This window comes from Pongo pygmaeus, chromosome 4 (assembly GCF_028885625.2).
Source record: "Pongo pygmaeus isolate AG05252 chromosome 4, NHGRI_mPonPyg2-v2.0_pri, whole genome shotgun sequence".
NCBI classification, from domain to species: Eukaryota; Metazoa; Chordata; class Mammalia; order Primates; family Hominidae; genus Pongo; species Pongo pygmaeus.
The window spans coordinates 75130615-75156320 of record NC_072377.2 but is presented as its reverse complement, the minus strand read 5'-3'; the positions used below and the strand labels follow the sequence as shown (position 1 = coordinate 75156320).

The window sequence follows — 25706 nt, the reverse complement described above, 5'->3', positions numbered from 1 at the left end:
GAAAAGAAAAATAAATAAATGTAACAAAAAAAAATTTTAAAGTTCAGGTGATTTGAGAAGAAAAAATACTTCTTGAAGAGTTGGGACTGGATGGGAAAAGGGAATATTCTATAAAGTAAAAGTTGTTTTTTAAGCATCACACAGTTTCTTTATTTTAAAAAAGAGTTGTAATTCACATAACATACAATTCACCCACTTAAGGTGTACAATTCAATGTATTTTGGGATATTCACAGATATGTGCAATCATCACCACATTCATATGTGGAACATCTTCATCACTTCAAAAATAAACCATTAGCTATCTCTCCCTTAACCCCTCTCTTCCCCATCTGCCAATCCCTAAGCAACCATTAATCTACTTTCTGTCTCTGTGGACTTCCTTATTTTGGACATTTCATATGAATGGAATCACATAGTATGTGATACTTTGTAACTAGCTTCTTTCACTTGGCATAAGGTTTCCAAAATTCATCCATGTCGTGACACATATCAACACTTTATACCCCTTTAGGGCTAAAAAACATTCCATTGTGCTTCAATGCTTTTGTCTCCTCCTGTTGTCCAGGCTACAATGCAGTGGCATGATTGTAGCTCACTGTAACCTCAAACTCCTGGGTTCAAGCAACCCTCCCCACTCAGCCTTCTGAGTAGCTGGGATTATAGATACACACCAACACACCTTGCTAATTCATTGACTGAATATAGAGACAGGGTCTTGCTATGTTGTACAGGCTCGTCTTGAACTCCTGCCCTCAACTGATCCTCCCGCCTCAACCTCCCAAAGCACTGGGATTACAGACGTGAGCCACCATGCCTAGCCTTTCAACGCTTTTGTTTTTTGAGACAGAGTTTCGCTCTTTCGCCCAGGCTGGAGTGCAGTGGTGTGATCTTGGCTCACCACAACCATTGCCTTCTAGTTTCAAGTGATTCTCCTGCCTCAGCCTCCCGAGTAGCTGGGATTACAGGCGCCCACCACCACGCCCAGCTAATTTTTGTATTTTTAGTAGAGATGGGGTTTCACCATGTTGGCCAGGCTGGTCTCGAACTCCTGACCTCGTGATTCGCCCACCTTAACCTCCCAAAGTGCTAGGATTACAGGTGTGAGCCACCGTGCCCGGCCTCAATGCTTTTTAAAGAACATTTTTTCTAACATATATATGAATTTCCCTGTTTAGTAGGCTGGCCATAAGGAATAGAAGCTAAGGAAAGCCTTGACAATTATTATGACTAATGCTATTAAAAAAGATAGCCTGTATTAATTCAGGGATACAGTCTGGAATCTAATTTTCAGAAATTAATTACTGATAGTTTCACTAGCAGTTTGCCTTCACTTAAAGAAAGAAAAGTACAAAATATATAGCTAAATGAACTCTCATGCAGCATTAACCAGATGTCTTTCCACAAAATTACCCTTCCTTCTGCATTTTCTTGGTTTCACATAATGCTTACATTTACTATCTTTACTTTGAATTGTAAGAAACAACCTCATTTTGCATCATTTAAATTAGCTTCAACCATTTTATTAGTTCATTTACTCTAAAACATTTATCAGATTATTATCAACACTGAATAAAAGTAGATTTTGACTTCCTTTCATAAATGTGACTTTACAGATTCAGGTAATCCGTTAATTCTTAATGGAATTACATTAACATTTAAAGTTTACCTTAATTATCTTAAACATTACTTGAATTGTTTAATGTTTCTTACTGCTTCTTTTGTTGTTGCCACTATCTTAGTTAACTCTGATTCATTTCAAATTACTCAGACACTATCACGAATGCTTACACAAAACTGACTCAGATATGCTCCTCAGTAAGCCAAAGAAGTGACTGAAAATTAAGGCAGAACAGAAAACTTCGAAGTTACAAAGTTGGAATGGCAGACTAAGAGGCAAAAGTGTAAGGAAGCTAAATATGTTCAACACGTTTCTCTAGTTCACAACCCTTAGGATGATTACTATCCAAAGTTACAACATAGCTACTACTGGTGAGGATGCAGCGAAACTGCAGTGCTTGTACACTGTTGATAGGGATGTAAAATGATACAGTCCTATGAAAAACAGTATAAAGGTTGCTTGAAAAGTTAAGTATAGAATTAACGTAAGATCCAGGCCGGGTGCAGTGGCTCACACCTGTAATCCCAGCACTTTGGGAGGCCCAGGCAGATGGATCATTTGAGGTCAGGAGTTTGAGACCAGCCTGGCCAACACGGTGAAACCCGACGTCTACTAAAAATACAAAAAAATTAGCTGGGTGTGGTGGCAGGTGCCTGTAATCCCAGCTTCTTGGGAGGCTGAGGCAGGAGAATTGCTTGAACCTGGGAGATGGAGGTTACAGTGAGCCAAGATTGCGCCACCGTACTCTACTCCAGCCTAGGCAACAGAGACTCCATCTCAAAAAAAAAAAAAGAGAGAATTAAAAGAATTAACATATGATCCAGCAATTCCACTTCCGGGTATATCCCCCAAAAAGTAAAGGCAGAGATTCAAAGAGGTATTTATACAACTATGTTCACACCAGCATTATTTCTAACAGCCAAAAGGTGGAAGCAACCCAAGTGTCCATTGATGATAAAGGAATAAACAAAACATGATACACGCACACAATGGAATATTATTGAACCTCGAAAATGAAGAACACTCTGACATAAGCTACAACATAGATGAACTGTGAAAACATTATGCTAAATGAAATAAAATGGTCACACAAAAAAACACTGTATGATTCCACTTACATGAGGAGTCAAATTAAAGAGATAAGATGTAGAAAACTGGTTGCCAAAAGGGTAGGGGGTGGGAGGAATGGAGAGTTATTGTTTAATGGGTATAGAATTTCAGTTTTAACAAAATAAAGAGTTCGCCAAGGGTGCAAGGCAGACCTGGGAGTGACCAGGCCAGACAGCATAGAGATGGGGCTCGAGGGACAGGTGTTGGGTGTTTGTATCTTGTATCTTGGTTTTTTGCCAGGATAGGGGACAACCACTCATTGCGGGATGTCTTAATCATCTTAAAAAAGAACGCGGTAGCTCATGCCTGTAATCCCCGAACTTTGGGAGGCCGAGGCGGGAGGATTGCCCAAGCTCAGGAGTTTGAGACCAGACTGGGCAACATAGCGAAACCCCATCTCTAAATTAATTAATTTTAAAAAAGAGTTCTGTGGATGGATGGTAGTGATGGTAGCATGACAACATGTACATGTGAATGTTCTTAATGCCACTGAAGCGTACACTTAAAAATGAGTAAGATGGCTGGGCATGGTGGCTCACGCTTGTAATCCCAGCACTTTGGGAGGCCGAGGCAGGTGGATTGCTTGAGGTCAAGAGTTCAAAACCACCCTGGCCAACATAGTAAAACCCTGTCTCTACCAAAAATACAAAAATTAATCAGGCTTGGTGGTGCACACCTGTAGTCCCAGCTACAGGAGGCTGAAGCAGGATAATCACTTAAACCTGGGAAGTGAAGGTTGCAATGAGCCAAGATCCCACCACTGCACTCCAGACTGGGTGACAGACTGAGACCCTGTCTTAAAAAAAAAAAAAAACGGAGAGAGAGAGATAGTAAATTTTATGTTACATGTATTTTAGCACTCTTTTTTTTTTTTTTTGAGATGGAGTCTCGCTCTGTCTCCCAGGCTGGAGTGCACTGGCATGATCTCGGCTTACTGCAACCTCCGCCTCCCGGGTTCAAGCAATTCTCCTGTCTCAGCTTCCCCAGTAGCTGGGACTACAGGCACCTGTCACCACACCCAGCTAATTTTTGTATTTTAGTAGAGACAGGGTTTCACCTTGTTGGTCAGGCTAGTCTCAAACTCCTGACCTCAGATGATCCACCCACCTCGGCCTCCCAAAGTGCTGGGATTATAGGCGTGAGCCACCACGCCTGGCCCAAATTTAAAAAAAAAACAAAAACAAGTATGTCCCTTGTAACTTCTCTATCAACCAGAAAACACCTGCCAAAATGTTTGAAAGATCAATCAGAAAGTAGACTAAGCAGCTTCCAGGTACAAGTGTAAGCAGATTTCTCTCGTTGTTATACTGATTCCCTTGCTGGGCCTGGGCCATAGGGACTGAGCAATCACAAAAGGTTATACAAGGCCCCAAATTATATTTGGTAGAGGTTATTTAGAGAATGAACTCTTCAAATCCTAATAATCACTAAGAGAAGAAATAATGATCCCCTAAAAGAAACAAGAGGTGAAAACCAAGTAAGATAAAGTACCAAGGATTTAAAAAAAAACCGAACCTCTTCCATTGTTTCCTCAATCTGAGCAGAAACAGGTTCAGGAGATCTGAGACCAACAGGTACAAATACTGGAGCTTTGTTTACTTCTTCGGGAGCAAGATGATAGCTTTCTTCTTCATAGTCAGACTCAAAATCGTCAGCATCATCTTCTTCTTCCTGGGAAGCCCGAAGAGTCACCAGCATGGCCTTGGAAGCTCTAGGTTCCTTCTTAGAGGTCTTACCCCGAACTCGTTTTGATCCACGACCTCTGGTGACATTTGGTTTGATCTTTTTATGACTTCTCCTTTCACCACGATTTCTCTCATACTCAGATGTAGAAGAGATAGTTGTTTTCCCATCCAGGGCAATGTTAGAGTAATTTGTTTCTTTTAACGGTTGTGGACAGCTAGATATTTAATCAAAACAACAATAAGGTCATATGCATGCAAGGATAATTTTAATGAAAACCATTTAGAGTGAAATTCCAGTTCCAGTCATTAAAATGAAAATTCCCACCACCCATTCTTTTAAAATCTTATGCTGTGAAAATAAAAAACGAATTAACTACTAGTTTCTCATTCAGAGTTAATTCTTAGTTATCTACCTACAAATTTTTTATAGTAAGTTTTTAATTCTGGACCATTCTTTCCTGTAATATGAAAGTGAAGATAAAATAAACACAAAACTGAAAATTATTAGAAGAAAAAGGGATAAAAGACACAGAACCGGCTGGGTGCAGTAGCTCACGCCTCTAATCCCAGCACTTTGGGAGGACGAGGCAGGCAGATCACTTGAGGTCAGGAGTTCAAGACCAGCCTGGCCAACATGGTGAAACCTGATCTCCACTAAAAATACAAAAATTAGCTGGGCATGGTGGTGCACGCCTGTAATCCCAGCTACTCGGGAGGATGAGGCAGGAGAATCACTTGTACCTGGGAGGTGGAGGTTGCAGTGAGCCGAGTCACGCAATTGTACTCCAGCCTGTGTGAGAAGAGTGAAACTGTCTCAAAAACAAAAAAAGACACAGGACCAATAAATACAGAATATGAGATTAAACATGGTATTAGTTTATCCTACTGGGTAAACAGATAGGTTAAAAGAAAAAGGAGGCAGCAGAAATCCACTAGAGCAGTGCTGGTTTCCAGAACTTTAGTTTCTTTCCATTTTCTTTGAAAACTATAGAAGTAGGGTATTCTTCATTTGTGTTTGTGACTCCATTTGAATGAGCACCTTAATTACTTAGCTAATACATACATACTACTCTTTGGTCAAGTTTCTACCCATGTCTAACAGACTCAACACCCAAAAATTTCGTTCTACCAGTAAGTTAAGGTAAAAGTTAAGTGATTTTTATTTCTTATTGTGAAACATTTTGTTAAATAACATGTTACCTTGTTAGTTTATTGAGATATTGCTCTTCAACAACTGAAGATAGTGAATTATCTCCTACAGTTTCCTCTCCAACCCTTCTTGATGGTCCAACTTCTTCTAATTCAGCATCTATTTTTGCCAAAGCAGACTCTTTGGAACCTACACAATCTTTTCTTGCTGAAACCTCCAGAGATGTCAGAAGCTCAGCTTTTTCCTTAAATTTAAGAAGAAATTAGCTAGTATTACTACAGAAACAATCTCTATGTTAACTTGGTTTGGTAGTTTGGCCTAAACCTCTAAGTTTACACATATCTACAAGCAGTTGGTTGCTCATCTTTTACAACACTAGAAAGTCACTTTTCATGAAAATGGTTTCAGTATGGAAGTCAAAACTGTATTTTACTCATGCTCTTCATGATCTTGACAAAACAGACCTCATTGAGAAAAAAATTTTTTTTTTTTTTTTTTTTTTTTTTTTTGCCCAAACTTACTTTTAGAAGGAGCTGGGTGTTGGAAGCTCCTTTCTGCAGCAAATGATCTTCTGGCTTGCCTTCCTTGCCCTGATCTGTTGTGCCTTTTTCTAAAACTGGTTCCTCTTTCTTACTGTGTGCTCTTCCCAAATTTGGCTTAGCCTTTTGGAATTTCCTTCTTGTCATTTGTGCTGAACTAGGAACATACAGTTTATTTTCATGTCTAGAATGAAGTATGAATCATGTTGAAGAACAAAAATCAGAATTTCTTGTTGATATAACAGCTGTTACATCAAACAATTTTGGATACAAATCAATTCTATGTTCAAAGGACTATATATAAATTGGCAATAAAATCAAGCATGTAAAATGAAACCACACATTGCTGATATGAAAAGAAGAACTTATAAAGCGTTTATAGCTTCCATTTTCTATATAGCCTGAAGAAGTTTTACAATAATATTAATCTTTTTAAACTTTCATTTATTCATTCTGTTATATGATTTCATGCTACTTTAATTTTCAGAGAAATCACAAGATATCAAAAAAAAAAATGCAAGTAGCTGAAGATGGATTTCATAATGGCACTTTAAACAAATGCCTTCAACTGGGCCCCCAAAGCATGAACAAATATATGACAGTTATAACCAACTCGATACTTCTAGTTCTAAAGTAGGCTTGAAGGGTAGTGTCTATTCTCCTACCACATGCCTGAACTCTCACTAAAAAGGGTTTACTGACAACCAATGTCATAAGGTTCTCAATATAATCCATCTGTATCTGCCAAATAAGAAAAAGACATTTTAGCATTCAAGAGAGTAGCCACAGCTCCCAAGGTAACCTGAATAGCTATCTAATGGTTTCCTGGACAATATTTTAGAAACTGGCAAAGATCTGAATTAGGAAGCTTAAAAACTAATAGAGACCAGGCACAGTGGCTCACGCCTGTAATCCCGGCACTTTGGGACGCCAAGGTGGATGGATCATCTGAGGTCGGGAGTTTGAGACCAGCCTGACCAACATGGAAAAACCCCACCTCTACCAAAAATAAAAAATTAGCTGGGCATGGTGGTGCATGCCTGAAGTCCCAGCTACTCGGGAGGCTGAGGCAAGAGAATCACTTGAACCTGGGAGGCAGAGGTTGCAGTGAGGCAAAGTTGCACCATTGCACTCCAGCCTGGGCAATAAGAGCAAAACTCTGTCTCAAAAAAAAAAAAAAAAACTAATATAAACCTGAATATTTATAAAGAATAACTGGATATATAAGTACCTATCATGAGATCCCTGAAACATCTGCATTAAAAACTAATCTTTTTTTTTTTTGAGACGGAGTTTCGCTCTTGTCGCCCAGGCTGGAGTGCAATGGTGTGATCTCAGCTCACTGTAACCTCCGCCTCCAGGTTCAAGCGATTCTCCTGCCTCAGTCTCCCAAGTAGCTGGGATTACAGGCATGCGCCACCACGACTGGCTAATTTTGTATTTTTAGTAGAGATGGGGTTTCTCTATGTTGGTCAGGCTGGTCTCAAACTCCCGAACTCAGGTGATCCGCCCGCCTTGGTTTCCCAAAGTGCTGGGATTACAGGTGTGAGCCACCATGCCCGGCCTTCAATGCACCCTTTCAATGAAGCTTTCTCTGGTCACTGCTGATTAAAAAGTGAATCCCCAGTCACAACACTCCCTACTCAAAACTTTATTTTTCTCTACTGATTTATCACTTATTTATTCAACTTATTTCTCATTTATAATCTTTCTCAATTAGAATATAAACTCCACAGTGACAGCATTTTTTTCTTCGTTTATTCCTACATCATCAGCACTTAGAACAACACCTGGCACACAGCAGACACTAAAATGTTTGTGGAATAAATGAGTATATAAGGTTATTTTCAGTGGTAAAATTCTATAATTCTTTGAGATCAAAAAGGGATTACACATAGAAAATAATCCCATAATTAGTAATTAGGAGAAGTGAATGATGTAAACAAATTGATCTGTAATGTTTCCTGGACATTATCAGAGTTAAATTGCTCTGAGATCAATCATCAACCTAATCCAATATAGCATTTGTAATATAAGTGTAATGCATTTTAGTAAAAAACATTTCAATAAAATATCCAGTTTTAAAAACTGAAAAAATGGCTAAAGGAACCTAAAATTAATGTGAAGTAAAAATTGGCCTTAATCTTAAAATAAAAGCAATATGGAAAGACTTTTCAATGCACAGCACAGGGAACAATCAACAAAGAGAAGAGACAACCTACAGAATGGGAGAAAAAAACTCCCAACTATCCATCTCACAAAAGTTAATAACCAGAATATATAAGGAACAAAAACAACTCAATAGCAAAAAAACAAATAATCTGATTAAAGAATAGGCAAAAGAGAACAGACAGTTCTCAAAAGACATACAAATGGCCAACAGATGTCTGACAAAATGTTCAACATCATTAATCATCAGGGAAACGCAAATCAAAACTGCACTGAGATATCATCCTACTGCCGTTAAAATGGCTACTGTTAAAAAGACAAAAAATTACAAATACTGGTCAGGATGTGGAGAAACGGGAAAACTCATAGGCTGTTCATGGGAATATAAAGTAGGAATGCCATTATGGAAAAAAGTATGAAAGTTCCTCAAAAAACTAAAAATAGAACTACCATTTGATTGAGCCATCCTACTGCCAGGTATATGTCCAAAAGAAAGGAAATCAGTGTATCAAAGAGATATCTGAACTCTCATGTTTACTGCAGTGATATTCACAATAGCCAACACATAATATCAACCTAAGTGTCCAGCAACAAATGAATAAAGAAAGTGAGAAAGTGTGGTATATATACACAATGGAATATTATTTAACCATAAAAAAGAATGAAATCCTGTCATTCACAGCGACAGAGATGGAACTAGAGGTCAATATGTTAGGTGAAATAAGCCAGGCACAGAAAGACAAATATTGCTGGTTCTCACTCATATGTAGCAGCTTAAAAAGTGGATCTCATGGAGGTAGGGATTAGAATGGTGCTCACCAGAGGCTAGGAAGGCAAGAGGGAAGGGAGTAATGAGAAGCTGGTTAGTGTGTATAAAAATACAGTTAGATAGAAGGAATAAGTTCTGGTATTCAGTAGTACAGTAGGAAAATTATAGTTAACAATCATTTATTGTATTATTTCAAAATAGCTAGAAAATTATGTTGCCAATATAAAGATAAAAGTATGAGGTGATGGATATCCCAGTTACTCTGATCTGGTAATTATATACTGTGTATAATATATCAAAATATCACATGTAGTCCAAAAATATGTGTAACTATTATATATCAAAAAAAAAATTTTAAGGCTTTTTAAGACAAAAGCAGTGAGAGGCTTTTTAAGACAAAAAGCGGGGGGAGAGGCTGTAATATTGAAAACAAAAGTAATCCAGGTTGGGCGCAGTGGCTCATGCCTGTAATCCCAGCACTTTGGGAGGCTGAGGTGGGTGGATCACCTGAGGTCAGAAGTTTGAGACCAGGTTGGCCAACATGGTGAAACCCCATCTCTACTAAAAATACAAAAATTAGTAGGGTGTGGTGGTGGGTGCCTGCAATCCCAACTACCTGGGAGGCTGAAGCACAAGAATCACTTGAATCCAGGAGGCGGAGGTTGCAATGAGCCACGATCGAGCCACTGCACTCTGAGACTCTGTCTCCAAAAAAAAAAAAAAAAAAAAAAAGTAACCCATACTAAAATAAAAACTTCACATTAGAAACTTGTCTAAATGAAAGCAAACTGCTTCAAGCATCTAAAATTAACAAAGGTCGAGCACGGTGGCTCACCATGTAATCCCAAGATTGTGGGAGGCCGAGACGGGCAGTTCACTTGAGCTCAGGAGTTCAGGACCAGCCTGGGCAACATGGTGAAACCCCATCTCTACAAAAAGATACAAAAATATTAGCCAGGCATGATGGTGTGCACCTGTGGTCCCAGCTACTCGAGAGGTTGAGGTGGGAGGATTGCTTGAGCCCAGGAAGTTGAGGCTGCAGTGAGCTGTGACTGCGCCACTGCACTCCATCCTGGGCGACACAGTGAGACAACTTGCCTCAAAAAGTAAATATAATAAAAAGAAAATATAAATCAATAGCACCTGTTTTGACAGATGACCTAACATGCCCAAATTCTAGCTTCACCTAACTAGAGAGGGTTAAAAAAGGGTACAATAACGTCTCCTCTGCATTTCTCAGAAAGCCAAAGTCACTCTAATTAAAGGAAGCTGAAATATTTAAAGTATATTCATAAGTGCTGAAAACATCCTGGAGGAAAATTAATAAATACTTCACTAAAACATGTTCTAGTTAACTAAGACAATAAGTTAGATGGACCAAGAACTATATACAGAAAGGAAAGGCGTTTTTACTAAAGAAAAGAACACATCTTGCTTTAATAATAAGGCAGATAGCAAGTAATAAATAAAAGTGGTAATGTTAAAACTTCTTCACCCTACTAGCTCATCTCAATTAAAAGATATCATTCTTACCATTTGGCTTCGATGTAGTTACCTCTAAATATAGTATACCGTAAGTATACTTTATAGCACTACCTATTAATGAATTTTAGTCTGTAGATTATAAACTTCTTTTCTTTTTTTATTTGTTATTTTTATAGAGACGAGGTCTCACTATGTTGCCCAGGCTGGTCTTGGACTCCTGGACTTAAGCGATTCTCTCGTCTTGGCTTCCCAAAGTGCTGGGATTACAGGCGTGAACCACTGCACCTGGCCTAAATTTCTAAAAAAGATACAAAGAACTTAAGAATCTTTGTCTACTATTAAAAATTTAGTTTTGGTACCAAAAAGTAGGATGCTTGTAAAACTTTTCAGAGAAATTACGTATACTTAAGGGAATATCATATACTTAAGAGAATATCAGCCATGCAATTCATACAGTATTCGAGAAGCAGATTTAAAAGACTCTAGTATCAAAAGCATTTATTACTTTATCCTTTTAATATTTTCAGGATGTGAAGTTATTAATATATAAAGTCAACTATGCAAAAATATAACTTTTATCTTTGAAAAGTCTTATGTTTTTCTCATTAAAAGCAAACTCACCTGATTGTTTCATTTGTTTTGTTAACATGAAGGTTTTCTACAAGAACCACCTGACTTTGATTTTCATACATTCTGTGTTCTGGAACTGTGGAGGATGGAACTTCAATTTCAGTTTCAATTTGAGAATTTGACTGAAAAGACAAAATCATACTAGTATGTTATTTTTATAGCAGAATATACCTCTTAAAATATTTCCACCATTAAGAAAGATATTTAGTTTTTGAAAATCCCTTTTCTTTTTTAAATTTTTATTTATTTATTTCGAGATAGTCTCATCATACTGCCCAGGCTAGTCTCAAACCCCTAGGCTCAAATGATCCTCCTTCCTCAGCCTCCTGAGTAACTGGGATTACAGGCACACAACACCATGGGTGGTTAATTCTTTAAAATTGGATTCAAACTGGATATGTAATGTTCACATTCTGTTGCCAAAAACAAGGATGCCTAGTTCAGAGAAAAGTTTCAAAGATTATTGCAGTAATATGCTTACATAATACTTTGAAAACTATAATAGTCACCTGCTATGAAATTAAAAATAAACAAAGTTTAATTTTTTTTTTTAAGAAAGAGCTTTTTGGTTCAAATACAGATTATTTTAAATCTAGACTTTGCATGGTTAAACAGAAAAATAAGAAGTACCTAAAATGAACATTTTTAGGCATTACACTACTTAGACTTTTTCCCTAATACCAAAAGACCCAACAATAAGAGATTAAACTGTTACTCAAAACAGCATGTTATACAGCAAAAATGATGTAACTAACATACTTCTTGATCCAGAAAGCCACTTAACATAGTATTCAGTGAATAACAGAAAGTTATAGTATGTAATGACTTTATTGTTTAAATTTGCATAAGTGTGCACATATGTGTGCATGGAAATAGATCCAGTAAGATACGTCAAAAGGTTTTCAGTGGTTATCTCAGAGTAAGATTTGTGGTATTTATTATATTATTTTGTCCTAATGGAACATTTTACGATGAATAGCTTCATTAATTAGAAAAGAAATAAATCTATTTTCACTTAAAAAAAATCCAGAAGAGCAAATCTGAAACAAAACTGGAAACTGTATTCATTGAGTAGAATAAGTGTCAGATGCCTGTATTTCTAAGCTATGTCTGAGCTATAACTTGATATTTTAAATGCATTAAAAGGCTAAATTTAATTACATAACAATAACTCACCACAGTTAAGACTTTCTTTTCAGTTTCATCTTTTGGTAATATTGTTCTTTCTTCCTTAATTATGCCTTTGGCTTCACCTTTGTCTACTATTTGCTTCTGTCCTGTCTTTCTTACATTTGGTCTCAGTCTCTGAAGTCGGCCCCTTACTTGTACAGCAGTTTGGATAACACTTTCCTTCATTTCTTGCTGGAAAGTGTTTATATTATTAGTCCTAAACAAGGGGACAGGGAGAAAGGCAGGGCGCTTGACTGTAAAAAGCTGAAAACTAATGTAAAAATGTAAAATTTGGATCTCCTCTAATAAACGCTCTAAAAAATACTTTGTACCATTAAAGGGAAATTGCTTTCTGATTATAAACATCTTATTTTACAAAAGAAAACAGTTATTTCAATTCTTAAAAGGTAATAAACTTATATAATATGCCTAGAGTAGCTAAATATACAGATAGAATGGTGGTTGCCAGGAGCTGGAAGAAGAGGAGAATGAGTTAGTATTTAATGGGTAGAGAGTTTCATTTTACGAAAACAAAAAAGAAAGTCTAGAGATGAATGGTGGTGGCAACGGGACAACAATGTGAATACACTTAATGCCACTGTACATTAAAAAATAGTTAAAATGGTAGATTTTATGTTATGTGTATACTAATTTTTAAAAGGTAATGAATATATATAGCTTATATACATACAGGCTGAGTAGCCCTCATCCAAAACGCTTAGGACCAGAAATGTTTCAGATTTCAGAGTTTTTTAGATTTGGAAATATTCGCATTATACTTATCAGTTGAGCATCCCTACTTTGAAAATCCAAAATGCTCCACTGAGCATTTCTTGAGCATCACGCCAGCTCTCAAAAAGTTTTAAATTGTGGCGCATTTCAGAATGTTTTATTAGGGATGCTCAACCTGTAGTTTTTAAATGCATTGCTTTGTATAGGCTCTTACGCAGCTAACAATGCAGATAAGCAGGCAACCATTAGAAGGTGTTGAATTCAATCTGATATTATATTTTAGGCAGTCTGCTATATCAATAAAATTAAACCAATATTCTTTATGTTCACTTTTTAAATGCATTAACATATCTCAATAAAAATTAGAAATATTTAAAAGAAGTATCTCTCTTATTTTATATTGTCAAAGAAAATCACTGTTTACCCCACAGAAACAACTGAGTCATTTTTCTGGACTGGTGCTGACTGAGACTCCTCTTTAGGTTCACAAGAATTTGAAGGTGAAAGGTTCCTTTCAGTCTGTGTACATGGCAATATCACAGCCTCCTCATTCCTGTGACCTGATGTGTCTTTTTCTCTTGATATCATTAGAGAAGCTTCATCCTAAAAGACAGAAAAAAATTTTCATTCACGTTGCTAAAAGTATAAGGAAATAAGAATTTTACAAGTATAAACTGATATCATCTTCGTGAAGAATAGGGCAGTCTATACCAAAATTCTAAATTCCCAGTAATTCCACTTCTAGAAATGTATCTTATAAATACTCAACAAGTAGAAATATACACACAAAAATATTTATTGTAACAATTTAAGCACCACCTCCCTCACCGGAAAAGACAAACAAAAAATTAGAAATAAGACAGATCTATCATTAGGGGATGGAATAAATAAACTTTAATTTCTTTACAATGCAATAGTACCTAATCATTTAAAAGAAGATATATCTCTTCGTACTGATCTAAAAAGAAGCTCACAATACTGTAAGTGGAAAAATCAGAAAGCAAGAATTAATGTCATTTTGGAAAACAATAAAAATACCTTCCCATTTTATTATTTTATAACTAAGATGAAAAAGTATAAGTGGATATATTCAAAATTGCTGTATGATTAACTTGGGGGAAAGGGACGTGACATTATAAAAGACTCTCACTTTTTAGAATACATATATTTTTCCAAATTGAAATTTCTATAATCAGAAAGTATAATACAAATGTAACTTATCTTTTATGAATATAAGCTTAGGAGAAATAGTACAAATGTTGATGCACAGTAAAGTACTGAGCTATTTTAAGATGTCAAATAAGAATTTTAATTCTAAAAAGGACTTCCACTGAATGTGGAAAACATTCAGTTTATAATTATTCATTTCATTTCAATGTTTTTTTGATGGTATGTCACACAATCTTAATCTGTTATGGACCAAGTTAATAAAGTAAATAAAATATCACCTTTAACTCAAATCAAGCTTTTAACTCTTCATTTCACCTTCACAACAGAGTGAAAAAAAAAACTATTATTCTTGCCGGGCGCCATGGCTCAGTGTAATCCCAGCACTTTGGGAGGCCAAAGCAGGCAGATCACAAGGTCAGGAGTTCGAGATCAGCCTGGCTAACATAGTGAAAGCCCGTCTCTACTAAAAATACAAAAAAAAAAAAAAAAATTAGCCAGGCATGGCAGCACGCGCCTGTAGTCCCAGCATTCAGGAGGCTGAGACAAGAAAATCGCTTGAACCCGGAAGGTGGAAGTTGCAGTGAGCCGAGATCGCACCACTGCACTCCAGCCTGGGAACAGAGTGAGACTTCATCTCAAAAAAATAAAGATAAAAAAAATAAAAAACTATTATTGTCATTTTTTCTATGAAGAAAACTGTTTAATCAATGGTCACATAGCCAGAACTGGAACCAGAGCCCGGACCTGAATGCTTTTCTACAACACGCTTGCCCATTATCAGATATCTGAGATTCTTACACAAATTATGTGGAACAATGAAGCATATTAAGCATGGGAGCAATATCACATGCAGCAAAAATTACACAAAAATATTTGTAAAATTTTAATGCCAGGTGCTTTTAGTAGTCCTAATAACTTAAAAAAAAAAAAAAAACACCCACACAGAACTTCCATCTCAAATATCACTCACATGTTGAAAAGGGAGAGTATCAGTTTGTTCATTATTTTGTTGCATCACAATGGTCTCCATTTTCTTGGTTTCTGATTTCTTCTCATATATATATTTTTCTGATTCTGTAGTCTCTCTCTTCAAAGCTGCTCTTGCTAAGTTTGGTTTTGGTCTTTTGAATCGGCTCCTCACAAAAGGTGCTGGTTTAATTTCAAGTGGCTTCTGTTCTTGAGGAAGAGGTTTGCTTTTGGAACAAGGATTATCAAGCTTTAGAAAGAACTGAAGGGGCAATGGAAACAGTCTCAGTACAACCTTAGAGATTGACGGTAAACATTTAATTTTTTATTTTATTTTATTTTATTTTTTTTGGAGACAGGGTCTTGTTCTGTCCCCCAGACTGGAGTGCAATGACACAATCATAGCTCACTGCAGCCTTGACCTCCGCGGGCTCAAGTGATCTTCCCATCTGAGCCTCCCAAGTAGCTGGGACTACAGGCATGTGCCACCACACCCAGCTAGTTTTTGTTTTTTTATTTTATAGAGACGGAGTTTCTAAAGCCTGTTGTCCAGGCTGGTCTCAAACTCCTAGGCTCAAAGGATCCACCCACCTCAGCCTCCCAAATTGCTGGGATTACAGGTGTGAGCTACCATACTTGGCCTAATTCTAATTCTTAACAGGAAAACATATCAAACTATCTGGCAGATCCTGAAAACCATGAGTGGTACAATCCAGGTATGAGCCTAGGAATTATACCATCTCTGCACAAAGAAAATATGAGTCTATCAAACCTGTATTGATTTAAGACTGTTACATACAATGTTGTATGTCAGTAACTTTCACAAATGACTGTCAGAGTGACCTCAATCCTCTCTCCCAGTCTTCCCAAAACTATCTTAAAAGCTCTAACACTATCCTGTATACGTTATACCTTGAAACTTCACTTAGTTTAACATAATCTGCAACTATAACTTAATATCTTTTTCTTTAAAAACACACTTGTACCTTAAATTAATATCTGAAAACTGCTCTGGAACATCTGGAGATTGAATCCCCTGGAATTCTGTTTTATCAGATTCATGAGTCTGTGAAGAAATCTTGAAATGACTGAAGTGACTTGATACTTCTTTTTCAGAATTTCTTTTTTCTTCTACAGGTGTGTGCATCATCGACAGTACTTCACTGCTAATGTTCTAGAGGAACAGTCACAGTAAATCAGCACTAATAAAAGAGTATTTAAACATCTTATATATTTAAAACAAAAGTCTACTAAATTCTAAACACTTTCCTTTAAAACTTTAGAAGTTTTTAATTTTTAAATAAAATTTAATTTCCAAATGTTAAAACTTGGAATTCAGGAAACCCTTTTATGTTGCATATTATTACTTTTCCAAACCACAAATGTCATTATCTATTTTTAAAAGTTAGAAAAAAAAAAAAAAAGTCCTTGAAAATGTTAGAAGATCATGAACTTCAAAGTAACTTGAAAAAACAAAAAGAACTTTTAGAAGTCAAGTAAGTCAGGTGGGGCAAGAAATAAAAGCAGATGCAGACGTGGCCAAAAGAAATAATGTGTGTTCACGCTAGGGTTAGTACAAATTCTTTTACCTAAAAGAGTAACTTCAAATGACATTAAGAACAGTGACATTTTTGGGATCTCAAACCTAAGCCAAAAGAAAAGTTTGATCCTTGCCCATCTGACTTAGAGAAAAATAATAATAATAATAATAGTAACTTTTTCACAGTTGGAAATTATTAAGTTTTATTTCTTTTTAAGACAGGGTCTCACTCTGTCACCCAGGGTGGAGTACAATGGCACAATCACAGCTCACTGCAGCCTCTAACCTCCAGGGCTCAAGTGATCCTCTCACCTCAGCCTCCCAAGTAGCTGGGACTAAGGCTTACACCTTGTTATTATATTTTGTTTATTTTTATTTTATCTTATTTTTTGTAGAGACAAGGTCTCTCTATGTTGCCCAGGCTGGTCTCAAACTCCTGGGCTCACGTAATCCTTCTACCTCGGCCTCCCAAAGTGTTGGGTTTAGAGGTGTGCCCAGCCTACGTTATCTTTTTAAAAAAGAACATACAGTTTCTTCAAGGTGCTGAAACACAGAAACTTAGGGCTACAAAAGACTTTAGACTTTTAGAGATTTTTAAGTGTTATTGGACTTAAGGACAAAATAATCATGGAATTATTTATTTCCTCTGAAAAAAGCATTCAAAAACCTTTTAAAGGACAGAAAAATACATACTTGAATATCTAGTGAAAGCATAGCACTGCAGTCATTGCTACTGCTCTGCATTAAATGTGTGTCAGTTTGTCTTGAGGTACTGGTCTCCTCTAGCTCGTTTTCCCTTGGAGAAATGTCTGTTTTTCCAGTTTTTTTCAATTCTGCCACCTTTTCCTCAGTAACACAGATCTCTTCAGATCCTCTCTCTCTAAAATTTTCTCTTCCAGTTTCTTTCAAATCTGCCTCCATTTCTTCAACAACAGCCATCTTTCCTGATACTTTCTCCATCATGGGAATGTCTCTTTTTCCAGTTTCTTTCAAATCAATCTCCTTTTCCCTTATAGCACTGATCTCTGCTAGCACCTTTTCCCTTTGGGAAATTTCTTCTCTAATTTCTTTCAAATCTGTCTCCATTTTACCTACAGGCTTGACCTCCTCTGGGCCATTTTCCTGTGGTGATATTTCTCTTTCAGTTTCTTCCAAATCTATCTCTATTACCTCAGCAGCATCAATCACCTCTGGTGTCTTCTCCCTTGGGGAACTCTCTCTTCCAGTTGCTTTCAAGTCTGTCTCCATTTCATCTACAGGCTTGACCTCCTCTGGGCCATTTTCCTCTGGGGATATTTCTCTTCTTCCAGTTTCTTCCAGATCTTTGTCTATTTCCTCAGTGGCATCAATCACCTCAGGTGTCTTCTCCCTTGGGGAAATCTCCCTTCCGGTTGCTTTCAAATCTGTTTCCATTTCACCTAGAGGCTTAACCTCCTCTAGGCCATTTTCCTGTGGGGATATTTCTCTTTCAGTTTCTTCCAAATCTATCTCTATTTCCTCAATGGCATCAATCACCTGTGGTGTCTTCTCCCTTGGGGAACTCTCTCTTCCAGCTGCCTTCAAATCCGTCTCCATTTCACCTAGAGGCTTGACCTCCTCTAGGCCATTTTCCTGTGGGGATACTTCTCTTTCAGTTTCTTCCAAATCTATTTCCTCAGTAGCATCAATCACCTCTGGTGTCTTCTCCCTTGGAGAACTCTCTCTTCCAGTTGCTTTCAAATCTGTCTCCATTTCATCTACAGGCTTGACCTCCTCTGGGCCATTTTCCCTTGGGGATATTTTTCTTCTTTCAGTTTCTTCCAAATTTTTGTCTATTTCCTCAGTGGCATCAGTCACCTCTGGTGTCTTCTCCCTTGGGGAACTCTCATTTCCAGTTGCTTTCAAATCTGTCTCCATTTCGCCTAGAGGCTTAACCTCCTCTGGGCCATTTTTCTGTGGGGGTATTTCTCTTCTTCCAGTTTCTTCCAAATCTTTGTCTATTTCCTCAGTGGCATCAATCACCTCTGGCGTCTTCTCCCTTAGACAAATCTCTCTTCCCGTTGCTTTCAAACCTGTCTCCATTTCCATGGTGACATCAATCACATCTAGAATCTTCTCCCTGGGAGAAATGGCTCTTCTTCCAGTTTCTTTTAAATCTGACTGCATTTCTTTAGTATTAATCTCTGCTGGTACCATCTCCTTTGGTGAGGTGTCTAGTCTTACAGTTTCTCTCAATGCTGCCGCCATTTCCCCAGAGACAAGAATCTTCTCTAGTACCTCTTCCTTTGAGGAAATTTCTCTCCTTCCAGTTCCTCTTCCTATATTTGGCTTTGGTTTCTGAAATCGAGTCCTTAGAATTGGGACTTGGTTAAGTTTATTTGCCTTATTATTCTCTTGAACGCTATAAAAAAAAAAAAGGGGCACACAATCAAGTTTTAAACCAGACTGCCTGCTGAACAGATGATGTTTGAGAAATCACTACAGAAACACCAGAAACTCTCAAATTCAAAAAAATTAAGGAAGCCCTAGGAATCTCTGGGTAAACTTTAAAAATTAAAAGAAAAAAAATCCCACCTTTTGAAATCACAGCAGTAAGTTTAAATATATACATCTAGTAAGGTCAATCATTATAGAAGCTATTTGATCCTAACAGTGTCTTTCCAATTGTCATTCACACTACCATTTGTAAATACTGACTGGGAAAGACTCTCCAGTTCTCTGCATTGGAGCTAGATTGATGTATGTCTGCTATTTCTACCTCTTCATCCCTTCTATCTTCTACACAGACAAATGCTTTGCCATAATAGACCTGACCACCTCAAATACCTGGATACAAGTATGACTTCACTAAGATTAAATCTTAGGACTACAAATGAGGTCTGCCCTCCTCACCTTTTAAAACCAATGTTATATGAGATTTCCTATACAGATAGTTCTCTAAAAGCTTGTTATTTCATAATATAAGTAAAGAATAAAAGGACAGACTAAATACACAATAATACTTTGCTGAATGCTACTGGGCACACAACCACTATCCAAAACAAGCACCTTGCTCTCCAGAAAAGCAGCACCACTTTTTGTTTTGCTTTCTGTTTATTATAATAGATGGTAAAATCAATAAACATATAAACAAATGAAAGGGCTTTTAAATGACTGGTTAGGAAAAGTTATTAATATTGGGCAAAAGCTAGATCAAATGAAACACTAGATTAGATTTATTCGGCCATGTCGGACTGAACAGGTATATAACTACACATTCAACAGCTTAAAAAAAGACGTATTGAGCTGGGCATGATGCTTCATGCCTGTACTCCTAGCACTTCAGGAGGCTGAAGCAGATGGCTTGAGCCCAGGAGTTTTTGGTAGAAATCCCATATCTACCAAAAAAAACAAAAACAAAACAAAATTAGTCAAGTGAGGTGGTGTGCACCTGTAGTCCCAGCTATTCAGGAGGCTGAGGTGGGAGGATCACCTGAGCCCAGGAAGGATGAGGCTGCAGTAAGCCATGATCATGCCACTGCACTCCAGATTGGGCAACAGAGCAAGATCCCGTCTCAAAACACACAAACAAAAAACAAAACAAATAAGCAAAAGATTTACTTAAAAGTATGCTAGGCTGGGCATGGTGGCTCAGCCTGTAATCCCAGCATTTTGGAAGGCTGAGACAGGCGGATCACTTAAGGTCAAGAGTTCAAGACCAGCCTGGCCAACATGGTGAAACCCTGTCTCTACTCAAAATACAAAAATTAGCAGGGCGTGGTGGCACGTGCCTGTAATCTCAGCTACATGGGAGGCTGAAGCAGGAAAATAGCTGGAACCCAGGAGGCGAAGGTTGCAGTGAGCCAAGATCATGCCACTGAACTCCAGCCTGGGCAACAGAGCAAGACTCTGTCTCAAACAAAAACAAAAACAAAAACAAAACAACAAAAGTATGCTATTGCTTGTTTCAACTTCTTTAGGTCCTAAACTATCCTTCCTCACTGAAATAACTGCTTTCAATAATGCAATTCTTGATACTGTAAGACAGGTCCTTAGGAATAAGATTGCTTTTCAAATTGTACTTGTTTACATAACTTGTGTTTATATCCATCATTAACTTTAGCAATTGACAACGTTAAATGTAAAATTAATAGCAATCAATAAAGGAAATTTAATTTGATTAGTCCTGAATGGACCGCATTCCATTTTTTGATTTATGATACTTTCCATCTCCATCCAGAAACATCTAGCTTTTAGTGAGATTACTGTGCTAGCAATCTTGGTTTGGGTATCATGGGAAGAGATAAACTATCTTTATAAAGTCACATTTTGAAAATAGGCATATTATTTAAACATATAAATGCTTGAAGCAAAGGCTCTATTAATAATTTCATTATTTCCATAACAGTTCAGATTGTAAGATACAGATATGCAATGTTATAATTATATTCTATGTGCTTAGATTTTTTAAACTGCCATTCCAGCAAAGCAATAGAATGATTGTTTCTAAGTAACAAAAGAAGTACAGAATTAACTGAAGGGCAGTATCTGAGACTGGATATCAGATATAAAATTGAACTAGATTATTTCTCAACTTAAAATATACAGTGGATCTACAAACTTTCCTCAGATCACAAATTTGAGAAGAAAGGCAAAACAAGAGGATCATGAATGGAGAAAATAAGGTATGGAATGAGCACAAAACTATAAATGTGCTTTAAGGTCTGCATATGTGTTTTTCTAAAACAGAGTTTAAGAATCTATAAAATATTCATGGCCAGGTGTGGTGGCTCAGCACTTTGGGAGGCCAAGGAAGGAGGATCCCTTCAGCCCAGGAGTTCAAGACCAGCCTGGGCAACATGGCGAAACCCTGTCTCTACAAAAAAATTTAAAAATTAGCCAGATGTGATGGCATGCACCTGTAGTCCCAGGTACTTGGGAAGCTGAGGCAAGAGGATCAACTGAGCCCAAAAGGTCAAGGCTGCAGTGAGCCATGATCACAACACTGCACTCCAGCCTGGGTGACAGAGCAAGTCCCTGTCTTTAAAAAAATATGTGTGTGTGTGTGTGTGTGTGTGTGTGTTTCAAATATATATATGTCTCAAATATATATATATATAAACCTCCAAACAAACATCACCAATCATGACAAAAAACTTAAAATATATATATGAAGTAGATAAGATGCAAAATTAACCTAGAAGATTAAATTTCAAAGAAATATTCACTAGTTTATCTAATAAAGTAACTTTTCTTTAATAGAGATGGGGTCTTGCTATGTTGTCCAGGCTTGTCTTGAGTTCCTGGCCTCAAGTGATCCTCCCGTCTCAGCCTCCCAAAGTGCTGGGATTATAGGTGTGAGTCACCACGCCCAGCCTAAAGAATTTTTAATGCATTCTTTGAGAGACTGTTTTTCTACCATCTCTCTTACATAGCATCTTGAACAGGCCAACATATTTGGAGTAGAGGAGGGGGAAAACTTTCTGTTAGACATAGACAGGTGTATAATTTGATAAAACACAGAATCTTAGAATTGCTTTTGAGGATTCTGGAGATTCAAAGGCTAGAAAGATCACATGACAAAGCAGAAATGACACTGCCCATGGAGAGGAAAGTTGTTGAGATCAGATTGAGTATTAGTTACAGTGTCCATCAGTGTTCTAAAACCCAGAGGCCATTCAGAAAAGTTTAATTTTCTACCAAGCCACAGTATCTATTAATAGACTCTAGCTTAAACTGAAAAAATATAAATAAAAAGAATAATTTGTTAGCTATCTGTAATTAAAATCCATATCAGAGATATGCAGCAAGCAATGTAGTCATACAAACTTCTACCTAGAGACTGTGTGCACATTAGTAAAATAATCCAGGCAGTGGGGAGGAATAAGAAGCAAAGGAATAGTGAAGGCAACAAGAAATAGAGAAATTTTTTTGTCTTCCAATAAAGATCTTTAAAGTAGTTCAGGAAATCTAGCTTTCACTCTCAGGTTAGGTACTTTTCTTTTTTGGAGGGACAGGAGTCTGTCTCACTTTGTTGCCCTGGCTGGAGTAAAGTGGCCCAATCATAGCTCCCTGCAGCTTCTAATTCCTGGGCTCAAGCAATCCTCTTCCTTCAGCCTTCCATGTAGCTAGACAGACATGAGCCACCATGCCCAGCTAGGTACTATTTAAATAGGCTAAGACAGCTGTAAGAAAGTATAGCATAGGCTAGCCTTTAAATGTAAAGACTGGTAAAATATTAATTACTGAAACTGGACATCAGGTATACGGAGTCCACTACTGTGCTTTTGCGCACATTAAACATTTCCAAAGTGAAAAGTTGAAATAGTATACCAGTAATTCCATCAGCCTGGCTTGGTACCCTCCAAGGAAGAAATAAAAATTAGAAAAGACTTTGACTATAAGCAGTATGGGTTTCTATACATAAGTTTTAAATAAAATTTATACATCTTAAATAAAGGCAATATGTGCTCAATCTAATTCCAAAGAAACAAATATTTTAAAAATAAGTAGCATTTTACATTTGAACATAAACATATACTTTAATATGCATGTTAAGTGATAAAGCTGGCTGGGCGTGATGGCTCACACCTGTAATCCCAGCACTTTAGGAGGCTGAGGCAGGTGGATCACTTGAGGTCAGGAGTTCGAGACCAGCCTGGCCAACATGGTAAAACCCTGTTTCTACTAAAAATACAAAAATTAGCTGAGCTTGGTGGCAGGCACCTGTAATCCCAGCTACTCAGGAGGCTGAGGCAGGAGAATCGCTTGAACCTGGGAAGCAGTGGTTGCAGTGAGCTGAGATTATACTCCAGCCCAGGCAACAAGAGTGAAACTCTGTCTCAAAAAATAAAAAGTAAAATAAAATAAAATAAAGTGATAAGGCTACTCATGTTAACTCAAGTACTAATTTATGATGAGTAGCTTTCTTCAAACCATCTGAGAAATTCACATAAAGGTTACAACATAAATTTTCTTGAAAGGTGAAGTTATATTTTTAAACACTACATAACTAGATACGCAGACCACAAATCCATCTAAATTGCTTCTGTTTTAAAAAACTGATTGAGTTCTAAAACTTTTTACAAAATCCAAAGATTATATATCAACAAAATGATGCTTACCGTAGACATTCATTAAGAACCTTGGGCTCATCTGGCTGCATATTTTGAAAAGAATCATTTTTCTCAGGCTGTAATATGACATCTTCCTCTTCAAAATCTTTATGTGATTGATCTTCCATGTGTTGAGGAGTCTTAAAAACAAACAAATTTTTCTAATGTTTTAGGTTTCACAATGAGGCATAACAGATTTCATTGAAAATGTTGTCCAATTTAAGTATAAAATGGTAAAAAATTCAACATTATAAAATGGTGACTTTAAAATACTTTTAATGTTTTCTCTTTAGCTATCTTAGAAAATTTCATGAGTTACTCCTTTTAGGATACCTTAAAGCCCCATTCTTTTCCTCCCAATCAAAAAACAAGTAACTGCCTTGGTTTCATCTGTTAGAAATACCCCTGTGGGGTCTATCTTTCTGAATTCTTTTGATTACTATAAATGCATTATAGATCACGGGAATTTTTTTTTTCTTTTTTTTTTTTTGAGACGGAGTCTTGCTCGGTCGCCCAGGCTGGAGTGCAGTGGCGCGATCTCGGCTCACTGCAAGCTCCACCTCCCAGGTTCATGCCATTCTCCTGCCTCAGCCTCCCGAGTAGCTGGGACTACAGGCGCCCACCACCACGCCCAGCTAATGTTTTTGTATTTTTAGTAGAGATGGGGTTTCACCGTGTTAGCCAGGATGGTCTCGATCTCCTGACCTCGTGATCAGCCCACCTCGGCCTCCCAGAGTGCTGGGATTACAGGCATGAGCCACTGCGCCTGGCCGGAATCTTTTTTTTTTAAGACAGGGTCTCACTCTGTCACCCACGCTGGAGTGCAACGGCATAATTATAGATAGCTCACTGGAGGCTTGAACTCCTGGGCTCAATTGATCCTCCTGCCTCAGCCTCCCAAGTAGCTGGGACCACTGGAGCACACCACCAAGCCCAGCTAATTAAAATAAATTTTTGTTTGTAGAGACAGAGTGTCACTATGTCGCCCAGACTGGTCTCAGACACCTGGCCTCAAGCAATCCTCTCACCTCCGCCTCCCAAAATGCTGGGATTTCAGGCATGAGTCACCATGCCTGGCCTACATACCATGGGAATTATAAGAAATTGAAATCTCAAAACATGCCAACTTTCATCTTTATCACAAAGACTATGTAAATAATCTAAAATTCACAGTCTTTGTTCTTGGAATTGTATCTTACTAGGGAGCTTTTAACACTTTATGTTGTTTAAGCCAATGTTAAAACTCACATATGTACTTATCTCTTCAAAACAAAAGATTAATTCAAACATCCACTAAGTGACACGGAAAAGCAAGTCCAAATATGAGGTCAGGTGAAACGGATTATCTATCATGTAAATGCCCAAAATCTAAAATGGCTTTACAACTAGCAAAGCTGCTGGCTATGAGATTTCGACCAAAAATGTAATAAATGACGCACACATATTGTGCAGTACTGTTTTTAAAAAGGGGTAAAGGGGTTGGGCACAGTGGCTTATGCCTGTAATCCTAGCACTTTGGGAGGCCAAGGCGGGTGGATCACCTGAGGTCAGGAGTTTGAGACCAGCCTGGCCAATATGGCAAAACACCGTCTCTACTAAAAATACAAAGATTAGCCAGGCGTGGTGGTGTGAGACTGTAGTCGCACAACTAAAAATACAAAAACATTATAGATCGTGTGAATTTTTTTTTTTTTTTTTGAGACAGAGTCATGCTCTGTCGCCCAGGCTGGAGTGCAGTGGCGTGATCTCAGGTGGCTGAGGCAGGAGAATCACTTGAACCTGGGTGGCAGAGGTTGCAGTGAGGCAAGATAGCACCACTGCATTCCAGCCTGGGTGACAGAGCAAGACTCCGTCATAAATAAATAAATAAATGTATGTATGTATGTATGTATGTATGT

General features: G+C 37.5%; 1 protein-coding gene across 1 annotated transcript in view; it reads right to left on the bottom strand.

Moving 5' to 3' along the window:
* BDP1 (B double prime 1, subunit of RNA polymerase III transcription initiation factor IIIB) overlaps positions 1-25706 on the bottom strand; it is a 112900-nt gene that overhangs the window by 36754 nt on the left and 50440 nt on the right. Inside the window, exons 17-26 of the mRNA XM_054489897.2 lie at positions 23818-23948; positions 17429-19115; positions 16182-16369; positions 15200-15422; positions 13484-13662; positions 12334-12544; positions 11149-11279; positions 6087-6288; positions 5616-5809; positions 4246-4630 (exon numbers count right to left, since the gene is read on the bottom strand). Of these exons, the coding sequence (XP_054345872.1) occupies positions 4246-4630; positions 5616-5809; positions 6087-6288; positions 11149-11279; positions 12334-12544; positions 13484-13662; positions 15200-15422; positions 16182-16369; positions 17429-19115; positions 23818-23948 (3531 nt within the window). The remainder of the gene's footprint in view (positions 1-4245; positions 4631-5615; positions 5810-6086; positions 6289-11148; positions 11280-12333; positions 12545-13483; positions 13663-15199; positions 15423-16181; positions 16370-17428; positions 19116-23817; positions 23949-25706) is intronic.